Source organism: Epinephelus moara, chromosome 8, assembly GCF_006386435.1.
Source record: "Epinephelus moara isolate mb chromosome 8, YSFRI_EMoa_1.0, whole genome shotgun sequence".
Taxonomy (NCBI): Eukaryota; Metazoa; Chordata; class Actinopteri; order Perciformes; family Serranidae; genus Epinephelus; species Epinephelus moara.
The window spans coordinates 43,893,710-43,906,028 of record NC_065513.1 but is presented as its reverse complement, the minus strand read 5'-3'; the positions used below and the strand labels follow the sequence as shown (position 1 = coordinate 43,906,028).

General features: G+C 41.1%; 1 protein-coding gene across 1 annotated transcript in view; it reads right to left on the bottom strand.

Annotated features, from left to right (window-relative positions):
• The window catches only part of bmp2k (BMP2 inducible kinase), a 68,084-nt gene that overhangs the window by 35,270 nt on the left and 20,495 nt on the right, over positions 1-12,319 (bottom strand). The window contains exons 2-4 of the mRNA XM_050052104.1: positions 4,664-4,782; positions 2,737-2,842; positions 1,807-1,949 (exon numbers count right to left, since the gene is read on the bottom strand). Coding sequence (XP_049908061.1) covers positions 1,807-1,949; positions 2,737-2,842; positions 4,664-4,782 — 368 coding nt within the window. The remainder of the gene's footprint in view (positions 1-1,806; positions 1,950-2,736; positions 2,843-4,663; positions 4,783-12,319) is intronic.

Sequence of the window (12,319 nt, the reverse complement as noted above, 5' to 3'; positions counted from 1 at the left end):
CTACTCTTACTAAAAAAAACAAGTTAGCTGAAAGTTAGTGAGGAATTTCAAGATGAAACGGCTATTCTGGCCTGCACAAACGGTAAGTGCTGTGCAGGATTAGGTGGAGGAGAAAGAGGAAAAGGAGGTGGATGAGCAACAAGCAGGGGGGTATCAAATAAGAGGAAGGAGAGGAAATAAGAGAGCATGCTGGCAAAGGAAGCGGGGGAGCGTAAGAGGAAGCAGAGGAGTTAGAATGAGCAGTGAAACCAAAACGTTCTTTCTTCTGCTGACCAAGCACATTTACATCACTTAAGTTTACAAACAGTATCTGACATTAAATTGAATAAATTACTGTTAAAGTGGCAAACCACAAGTTCCTCCTTCTGATATTGTCGACATCTTTTCAAAGCTGCTGCTGTAGAGTCAGTGCAGAACTCCACGCTTCAGATCCTGCCAAACGCTGTTGAGTGTATTGTTACATCTTTTTTTAAAGAAGTCTTAGTTAAGGAAGTTGCTTTAACTTCCCAGATATTCTTTTAACAATTCTGTTCCTGTTTTCAGGGATTAACATGTGCAACCTTATACCAATGTACTGCATGTTCAGCTTTTGGCCAAAGCACTTTGGGTTTTAGTGTTTTTCTCGAGGAAATGTCATGATTACTTATCATTTTTGTCAAGGGTCAGAGCAGTAAATGCCTAACCAATTAGTCAATAAGTGGTTAGCACTGTCGCTTTACAGCAAGAAGGTTCCAGTTTCAAACTTGTAAGCCGGCTGTGACCCGTCTGTGTGAAGTTTGATATGTTCTCCCTGTGTCAGCGTGGGTTTTCTCCGGGTACTCCAGCTTCCTCCCACAGTCCAAAGACATGCAGGTTAGATTAATTGATGACTAAGTGTAAACCTGAGTGTAAAGGGTTGTCTCTATGTGTCAGCCCTGTGATAGTCTGGCAACCTGTCCAGAGTGTATCCTGCATCCTGCTCAATGCCAGCTGAAATGGGATAAGTGGTAATGGATAATGGATGGGTTAGAGTAGTTAATGCCTTACTAATTAGTCGATTAGTTTAGTTTAGTTTATTAGGATACCCATTAGCCACTGCATTGCAGCAGCTATTCTTCCTGAGGTCCACAACAACTTTACATTTGTGACAGTTTACAAAACAACTCACATGTAACAGTGAACAAAATAACAGGACGAGACTACAACATTCACACAAATAAGACAGCTCTTGGTAACACAATAATTAAGATATATGCTTTTTCATGATTTCATTTGGTAGGTAACTGCCAGTTTGGGGCTAAATTTTGCTCTGATTACGTGATGATGCTCCATTATTGTAATACTAGACCAAGTACTGACATAATACTGTACATTCACATCTGTATGTTTCCATACACACATTACATGTGCATTAAAAGGAATACTTCCCTGGAGAAACTATATTTTCACCATGCATGAAGTTCATTACTCAACTAGTCTCTCTGCAGAAAATGATTTGACAGCAATGAATGGTTTAAGTCATTTATGTAGCAGAAACTTCAAAAATTCTCAAGCTCCAACTTTTATAAAGTTAAGGATTTGGTCGTTTTCTCAATCAAATATCTCTGGTAATTGAAAATCCTTTAGTTTTGAACCATTGGTCTGACAAAAGAAGCAATTTGAAGATGTCACCTTGGACTTTTCTTCCATTTTACATAATCGAAAACATTCCTAATAAAAAAATCATAAGTTGCATATAACCAGTAGATTAACATGTTCTAATAAGGGAACAGAGAAAGGAAGACAAGAAGAGTGGGGATGGGGAGCAGGGAGTAACTCCCTTCTCACCTTGAGGTCTCTGTGGATGACGGGTGTCTTGCATTGATGCAGGCGGGCCACGGCCTCGCAGGTGTCACAGAAGATGTGGAGGACCTCCGCCTCACTGAAGCCCACATTCAGCCGCTGGTTCATCTGCTTCACCACCTGACCCGCTGCAAGAGAGAGGTGGACGGAGAGCTTTAGGACTCATCAGCTCGGGCTGGGTAACCATAGTCCCTGCCAGCACGTTTGGTGTTCTTGCAAAATCCTCCAGCTGAGATAGTTTGCAGTTGTCCTGATTAAACATGCTCGTAACAACCTCAAGCTGAACTTGACCTAATTAAAACTCAATATTTGTGACATGGCATATTGTATCGAAGCATCATGGATCTTTTGGTATTATCAGTACAAGTCAGCTGAGGTCATACTTTTTTGTGACCATAATAAGCCGTCAACAAATTAATAAAAATTGGGAAAACATGTTTCGAGGACAATAAGACGGCCATAAGCAAAACAAATGTTTCAAACTGTTGTTAAGTAAACTAAATATGTCACCATGTACAAGATGCATCTATCTGAATATTCTCATTAATCAGTCATGTTTGCATGTAAACTCGTCCAATGAGGGCAAAACCGCTCAAAATAGCCTTCCAAAAAGCCAAGCTGAGCCAGATAGCTGCCACGATCAATAGATGGGCCACACAAAGGACAGAGGCAGCAACAAAGCAACAAGCCTCTTTAACTACTAGGGCTGTCCCAAATACCAGATTTTGGGCATCGAAGCCCCAGTGAGAAATAGTCACGATTAATCAAAGCTTAGACAGGGGAGGCAATTCAGGTATGGGGACGGCAGCTTACTTAGCTTACTAGCTTACTTACCCTAACGCAATTAATATCAGAAGTCAGACATTATAAACAGAAACTATAATGAAGCTGAATTAAATAAGTATAAAACAGTACCTTTACAGTATTCCATGAGGATCAGAACCTCCCAGACGCTGTCCGACACAGCGTTGATTGTGGAGTCCAGGTATCCGACAATGTTCTTGTGGCCTGACAGCTCTTTCTACATACAGGAGGAAAACATAAAACTGATCAGGACACAAACACATAGAAGCATTCAAGAAGGAGAGACTGTGCAACTCCAGGATTTAATTGTCACGAAGCCTCAAAAAAGAAAACAGACAAAAACACAAGGTAGCTATTGAGGTGATTATGTGGACTGTGTACACAGTGTTTTGTCCTTTCTTAGTAAGCGCTCATGAGTATTCATGTTTGGACTTGTGTCGTTTTGCTGCTATATTTGTTTAGCTGAGGGAGGCTGCTACTCAATGCTCAAATCAACATTAAGAAAAAGTGCAGCCTGGAAGAATGCTCTGCTGTTTCTTCATGTCTTTTTAAATAATATAAATTAAAGAGGTCAGACAAGTCAATCACGTTAGATATGGTACAGATTGTAATGTCTAAAGTTACAAACATTCAAACTCAATTAGTTTAAGGAAGACAAAAAGATACACCACCTAAACATCTAACTTTAAAGCACATAAACTTTGCCTCATAATCAAGTTGAGACAATTGTGTTTACCTCCTGGTTTTGCCACGTAGAGCAGTGTTAATCTATGGACCACATTTACAAACAAACAGCCGGTGATTGCTTCATCAAAAAACACATCCCAAAAGTTAAACATCCAGTTCATTTGAGTCCAATCTCATCTTTGCCATCGAGCTACTGTGCGTGGTAAGAAAGCTTTTTGTATTTCTTTGTGTCCCAACACCATGCTGAGCTCTTAACTCCACTAATCGCTCTTAACTTGATTCATTCACTGGATTAAAGCATCGCAGCGTTTGTGCTTGTTGTTGTTAAACACCAGCATGAAAAGAGACTTGCTGTGTGTTGTAGAAACCGACACACCTTAGGCCAACGTCCCAACAGGCCAGAACTGTGTCAGTGTTTAAGGTCAGCTGTGTGGGTGAGTATTTCACAGCTGATGATGAGGCAAATGAACAGACACACAAAGCTGGCCAAACAGCTCAGAGTGAGCTGTCCGCTGACACACTGAGGTCAAACGTTCAAGACGAGACATCTGCTGTTGTCCAAGACGTACGCGTCTGCTCGGTTACAGAATAAATGAGAATATCCAACTTTGAATGACATGAAACACCTTGAATTATCTGCTGTAATCATGGAGGTGCCCACTCTGTGTAATAGATCAAACGTATTAGTCAATGGACCAGGTGCATTAATACAATGTCACCCAGCACACAGCCAAAAGGCTTTTGCTCTTGCCAAACTGGAAATGTTGGCAAACAGGACGGGTCAGGAAGATGGAATGAAGCCATTTATATGCACCTTGCTTTACGAGGGCATGCGACTTTATGAGGGCGTGTGTCCCATTTCAAACAGGAATTATGTCCTTAAATTAAATACCCGATAACTGAGAATGCCCTCATGAAATTTTCAAATAATGAGCACAGTGTCTTCAAGTACAAATGAAGCCCTCAGAGCACAAGAAGTGAGAGAAATCATTTTTCCAGCCCATGAAGGGCAGGAAGGAAGTGTAATACCAAGAATTAGTAGAACACGGGGATAAACAGTGTGATCAGGAATATTATGAGCTGATTCTTTTACTTTCATCTTCAACAGACTGTGTTTAATTCACACCGCAAATTTCCTTTTCAAAAAGATTTCCAATCAAACATTACCACAACTAGCTGCACAATTAGGCAAAGGTTATATCTTAATTTCCTGAGCTATGATTAATATTTGTGTGCAATGAGCAAATTTAAAATCAAGCTCTATTATAAAAGCAAGACGGAAGAAGACTAAGGTTGGGCTGAGAGATAACATCTGTAACTACACAACCAAACATCGTGATGCTGCTCTCACCATGATAGTGATCTCTCTCTTGTACACATTCAGGTCTGGGACGTTGTTGACGTACATCCTTTTGAGAGCACAGCGGACACCACTGTGTGTACGAGCCAGAAACACCACCGAGAAGCCCCCTGGAAAAACACAAGATGACGCGTTAGCATTACATCAGCATACTAAGGTACATTTCACACATGAAAATTATTTCACAGGGTGGTGGTTATCATGAATACCACATAGAAAACTGCTAACTGGCCATAAATAATAAATTAGGCAATGCTCACACGAGACTTGAATATCAGACTATGGCTTATGTTCCTGCATGACAGCAGCAATTGCAAAGACATTTTACGGTTAACCATGTCACAAATACACTTTGCACACACATGGTAAATCACATTTTTCACCCAAAACATCTTATTTCTCACACACATTGCCCTTTTTGTTGAGACTGTGACTGCTGTGAGGTGTGAATGTGAGTACAAAACAGGGCAGTGCTGAAAAAAAGACCAAATATACTCAACATCAGGGTAGAAACATCAGTCAGATAAAGTGTAATCTAGGATTTATAGACGGCCGCCAAGAGCTGATATTTTTACAGCAGCTAACTGGTCTCATTTCAAGTAGGCTAAGCTCCTTTAGCTTGCATTGGACTGACTCCAACTGAGTGTAATCCTGGAGTAAATTAAGCTATTTGCTTTATAAAACCTAGCAAGGTTTAACAGGAATGAGATGTGAAGCGAATTTTCAGTGGGAAGCTTGGTTTCTGGTGTAGGAGTGAACTGTGTTGACAGGGACGAGGTGTTAGCTAGAGTGCCAGTAGCTGCTGTCACTGTCCTGTGTGCCTCTCTGGGTGAATGGACTCTAGCACTGTGATGGGACAGTCCCCGGTCTCATTAGAGGGGATCACTGAGTCACTGAGTGTTGGGCATCAAAGTCCACCGACTGAGGAGAAGAAAGAAAGGATCGACAATGGTGCGCTTGTTGCCTAACAAGTTACCTTAGGTCAGCTGAAAAACAGCGTAGCTTTGGATCGAGAATGAGCATAAGTGGAGGGGAGCTGAAGTGACCAGTGGACACAAAGGCCTTCATTGAAAAGTCCATCAACACAATGTTAAAACAGATCTCAGAAGCTGTGCTGGTGTGAGGACAGTGCAACATAAAGAGTACAAATAATTCACGCAGGTTAAACCTGTGTGTCCCCGTGAGGACAGTAAACAGAGGATGGCAGAGTCGACAGTCAGCCAAAACAAAGTCAGGCAAAGCAAACATAAACAAACTGAAGTGTAGTGTTTGCTGGTATGTAGTGACAACAGTGAGAGTTACTGTAGCAGGCATTATCAGCTTAGAGGGGGTGACTGATGCCACTCTGCTGCACAGGGGAATCAACAGCTATCTAATGAGACAGAGGACAACCTGCTATAGCAGAGCTGCAGCTGGAAATAAAGCAAGACCGCATTCAATGGAGCAAATGAGAAACTGCCATGAAACACCAACAAAGTGACAGTATATTTTGATTTTGGTCTATTCTGTGTCATCTAGTTTTTACCCTCATTTCAGGAACATATAAGACCGTCGTGATTTTTGATGCCACTGATCCAGAGATTAACATATAAATTGCTGACAGTCACAAGGTCAGGGTTGGCTGCATACAGACAAACGATAAAAAAATAGACAATAAAAACATAAACTGCTGATGAGACAACAAGCAGCTTCTAAAACATTATGCTGATGCTGCTGAAATGGGTAACAATAGCAGAATGCGATCAAAAACCCATTGCAAGGGGAACAATACAGAAACAGAAACGTGTCAGAGAATTTCAGCACAACAACTTGAAATATCACTGATGCTGGGCAAAAAAAAAAAAAAACTGAAATAGAATAATAACAGAATGAAAAGATGAAATTTGCTGCATGTATAAATGGAGCTACCAAGTATCAGACCTGCTGCCACCTCCGAAAAAAAGACAGAAAAAGAAATTCTGCCAAGACAAAGTACAAGAGCCAGAGCTGTTTACGCCTCCTGGATGCTGTTTATCGATTTGCCTTGGTCTGCCCTGTGTGCTAAGGTTAGCTTGATGGTCACTCCAAACCGCTGGGCCAAGCTTAAATTGATTTCCTGTAACAAAGCAGTTGAGTGCAGAGCCATCCAGAGGCTTGTGGGGAGTGGGAGTGAACTTTACGCAGAAAAATGAATCATATAACATCGTCTTATGAAAGAGCTACTTTTAAAAGAGCAGGCAATCATTTATGAAGACTGTCTTTAAGATGAAATTCAGTCGTTATTTAGTGGTGGGAGAAATATCTAGATCCTTTACTGCAGCAAGAGTACCACTACCACTCTGCAAATACACTTCACTAGAAGCAAAAGTTCTGCATTCAAGACCTTACTTCAGTAAAAGTATTTAACTACCATCAGCAAAAATCACTTAAAGGTCAAGCATGTAGGATTTACTGACATACAGCCGTGAGGTTGCAGAAGTGAAACATTTCTGGTATGCCAAGCATGTAGAAGAACTACGTTTGCCGACGCAAAAAGGCGAATAACCCTATCGAGAGCCATTAGCCCTTTAGATAGGAATTGTGCAAATTTGCAAGAAAGCCCAATCAGTCTTCTTTCAGCATTGGCAGTATAAAAACAAAATCGGGGAGTGCAGCGAAATGCCGCCAGCCTTCTTTTGTTTATACAGAATGCGCCTTTTTCGGGGCAATGGGGGGCGTGAGCAAGTAACAAAACGTGTAGCTCAGCATGTGACGTAACCAGTGACGTGGGAGGGAAGCTGCGGCTGGTCAGTCCTTCGGTGATTCTCTCATAAGTCGGCCCGTCCTTCACCGTCCCTGTCATCTGACGGTTAATGGCCTCTTCGTTTGCGAGGACAAGGAGGGCGTGAAATTCCTTGTCTCCCCAGTTGCTCATCTTTACAGTGTCTGTCAAATTTGTGTTTCCCTCTTGCTACTAGCTGCTCGCTAATTCCTGCTATCAGATGTTTCCTGTTTATCCATCGCCAGTGGGTCACACGTGCAGCGTCATCAACACCTCCTCCCACAGGACATCAACAGCCCCTCCCGTGGCGGAAGGGCGCCTCGTTCTTTTTAAACCAAAAAGTTTCCGCCAATATGTCTACCCTACGAGGACCAAAAAGTTTCCGCCAATATGTCTACCCTACGAGGCGGAAAATTGGGCACTTTGGATCAACTCGCCAATCCGGCTCTGTGTGTCTAAACGCTCGCAGCTTGCCGGCAAAACGGCCCAACATTCCCTGAAAATCTGGCAGTGTAAAAGGGGCTACTGTTTGAATTGTCTGTTCTGAGCTACTGTAGAACTCTGTGGTAGAAGACCCACTCTCTGTGTAAACAGCTCATATTAAGGTAACAAAAACACTGTGATTCTTATTTTTAGGTGATTATAACCTAATGAAAACACAGTTTTGAATATTATATTCCTTTTCTACCAGTATACCCTCTAAATCCTACACACTTAACCTTTAAAGTATGAAAATTAAAAGCACTCATTGTGCAGTAAAATGTTCTATATCTGATGTTTTTGGATTAATATTACTGCTGCATTAATGTGTGTGTGGCATTCTGCTGTAAATGTTTAAGATGTTGTTGTGCTCATTTTAACTCCTTTATATACTGTTGGGTAGTTTAATCTACAGCAACACATCATGTTCTATTAGATCATCATATATTTGTTGCATGGCTGTTCTGTGAGAACCACAGATCTTTAAAAAGTCAACTTTTCATGGTGTCAGAAAAACAGCCCTGTTTCCAGCTTTGTGACGATGCATTTTCCAGCTGATTCAAGAAAGTTTTTAAAGAGTTTATTCAGCTGAAGAAGTAGAAGTTTCTCAACACATAAAGGAACACTTCATCTTTCAGTTTATCACAGTCAACAAACCTCTGAGATGGAGTTAAGTAGACGTATTAAGGAACATAAAATTGAAACACTCATGTAAAGTTAGTCAATTTTTTACATAACTAAATTATTTGGGTGAATGTAGTTAGTTACATCCCATCACTGGTCATGTTATGTGATGCAGAGTGTGCTTTATGAACCTGCCATATAAGTAAAAGCTACCTGTGAGTCATATTGTGCAAATCTTAAGCATTATATACTGCTTTGACACAATGTAGGATGCAGACGTAGTAAAGATCAAACTTGAGGCCAGAAAGGAAGCAAGAAGATGTGGGGGTTGCATGAGCTGGGTGACAGACTTTACGAGGCAAAATCCATTTGCTCGGGCAAAGGGCCAAAAGGCTGAAAGGAGCAGGCTGTTTAAGCATGCATGGACAAGATGCAAAAAGAATAGCTAACCTTAGCACAAAAACAGAGCAACTGAAGAGCTACACTTAACATCCTAAAAACCAAATTCACTCCCTCTGTGTTGCCTCAGAGCAGACTACATGATATTTCATGCTGAGACTGTTGGCATGTTGACTGGGAGTGAAGTGAAGTGATGTCAGATGAGGTGTACTGATTACAAGATTATTCCAGAGATGCACGGCTGGAGCGAATAATCTGCTCATCTCTTAGGTGCTCCAACAACAAGCATCTTGTTGTTGTGCACAATATATTACAAAACCCAACCCAGTGTCTGGGACACCTCGTGACAAAGTCAGGATTTGTTTTGGACCTGCAAAAGTCACGTAGTATCCATCAGAGTCAGGTTGGGGGATTGGACAAATATATCGGTTACTGGCTGGGTCAATTTTTCTCATTTTATTTTCCTAATTTAATGGTTTGCCTTCAAAAAACGAGCAAGACACAGCACAGGAAAAAACAATGTGAAGTAGAGCCATCATATTTTCACTTCTAACTCTGTGAATTACTGGTTTATTTTGATCAAACCAGATCAAGAACTTGGTAGAGCAATGGAAAGACTAACCAAGACAGTTTTGATGAGTTTTATCTTGTTTCTGTTGAGTTTCAATCTGGGGGGTTTAACAATGAGTGCACAAGGCAATTAAGCTAGTCTTAGTTCGAAAAGGAGAAAAATTTGAATTCAGAAGGTGTGCAGTTTTTTGTTTGATAAGGAATTGGTGTAAAAATATGGCATGAGCAAATCAAACTCACTACAGAGTGCCAGCTGTTGCACGTTTGCTCTTTTTTTCTGGTCACCGAGAGTTAAAAAAAACCATCAACTTTGAGTAAAACGCTGCAGCCGCTCATCACTGTCACTTCAGGGTCGGGACAAATACCACAAAGACCAACCATCACATTACTAAACAACAACAACGGACAAGAAACTAATACTAGACCCACACAGACCAAGGTCAAGGGCCAGGGCTAGTAGGTACTCTACCTTCTGCTGACATTTTAACTTTCGCAGATCCTCTGTCTCATAGCAACCAGACGCAACCAAAATATTGTGCGCTCTATTGCCCTTATGTATTCTGCATTTAACAATAAACAAGTATTTAATCTGTTTTATAACTGTGTCATCTTTGTCTTTTAAAAATCAACAATATTCCCAACAGTAGCCTAACAAGGTTTATTTACAAAGCACTAAAATCAGGATAAATTAAGTCATTTGCAAAAACAACAAAAAAATGGCAGTAATAGCACATATCATGGTGCACCACCCTTAATAACCGCAGGGGAAATTCCATCACCACGACAGCCCCTGGAGTCTAACCCCACATTCGACTTTACAGAATCACAGCACATTGTTGCACTGAATTCTTGACAATCCTTTCCGTTATTCCCCTCTCCAGCTGTTACCTGACCGTCATTAGAAACTAACTATTTCCCCGATCATGGCAGCCGGCACTGTATCTCCAGAGGGGAGGTGGCTTTTGGAAAGTTAAGAAAAGATAGAGGCCCAGGCCATCCTATCAAATGCTCCATGTCAGCCTGCAGGCCTGTTCTGGGACTGACTGAGGCCATATGCTCCAGGATCAGATTCTCACTAAATCACCACCCTGGGGCTTTTGTTGCCTACCATAACTATGCCAGCCACGGAAGTGGTACACTATTGAGTGTATTATTCTCCTGAGTGGCTCTGGATGGAATGATTTATTTTAGAGGGGCTTTGTGCCCAGCATACCAACTTCCTGGACAAATAAGGGACCCCTAAACAACACAAAAGGCCCCTCACTGTACAGGAGACTGGCTTCAACCAATGACAACACAAAGCTGTCTGTCACTAACCCACACTGACTACACTGAACTCTGACATGCTATGTCAACAATGAACTTGAGTGAAGGGTGAACATACCTCCATGAGAACAGACTCAGAGAGACAATGACTGGGATTCTCATGTAACAACAGAACTGTTTCTCTAATGATGACAGCGAAACAGAAATAACAACAAGAAGCCCAACATCACTGACTTATGAAAAATTCATAAACACTCTACAAGGAAAAGGCAGGCATTTCATCTCATTGATCTGTCGGATTTCTTAAACAGTCATCTTGCTACATATGTTTTCTTAAAACTAAATCTTAATTCCATTCAAAAGCCACTGTTGTCGATACGGGACAAGTGCTTCTCAACCTGTTTGGCTTACAAACCTCAGAAAAATATGACTCCTACTTTCAGCCAGATGGTGAATTGTTTTAACAGATGACAATTTTAATTGTATTTGCTCTTTGGAGACTTTTTTCAATTCATTCAATTGGCAAGATCCAAAAGTTTAGGCTGTGATAGCCAGTTCCATTTCCAGTGTGAGTCTAATCAGCAAAAAACTTGGATTCGTTAAGATCAGAGTCTGACATATCTCTCTAAAAAATCTTTTCTAAACCTTATTGGCAAAAAATGAATATGAAAAAAAAGTCATTTAGCTAGGCAAACGTAATATATTTAGAAAACTGAAAATATTAGAAATTAGTTGAATGTCAATCCATTGTGACGCCCACCACATGTTAAATATCAACTTAAGCAAGGGTTATGCTTCTGCGCACCTACGACGCAGAGCGCTTTGCGGAGGTGTTGTATCCCTCTGCGACCGACGCAGAGACGCCGAGTGCACCTCCAAAAAATTGTAACCACGCGTCGAGGCAACACAGACCCAACGCAGACCGCAAGAGCTATGACTGGTCCTTCAAACTACATAATTTCCGGCATTTCGCGAGGTTTCGCTTCCTGCTGCAGTACCACAACACCGCCTCGAGCCATTCAACGGGCGTACAGACCATCAGCGCAGTCACCTCTCTCTCTCTTAGTCGTCGTCGTAACATTTGTAATGAGAGCATTTGTTGTTCAATGTCGATCATTTCGACAGAGTGTCTTTCTCTCGCGGTCGCCATCTTCACTGTGACTAGAGCAAAGCCGGAAGATAAACAAACAATGAACGAGCAATAACCACAGACGTCTAGGTAGTAGGGTTGGGAATCTCTCTGTGATAGACGATTCGATACATATCTAGATATACGGGTTAGGATACGATTCAAAAACGATATATTTTTCATACAGAACGATTCGATACGATTCGATACAGTGTAGGACCGATAAGGTTCGATACAATTCGATTTGATACGATTCGATACGATTCTATGGTTAACATTTGTTGATGTAGACATTAATCATACATTATAAAATAAAGAAGTCAATTCTATAAAAGTGACATTCTTACAGTATTTTCAAATTTGTAAAAGACCACATCCCCAAGCATTGTTGCTGTATGGCACTGGCAAAAATAAAATAAAAAGACAAACAACAACAAAA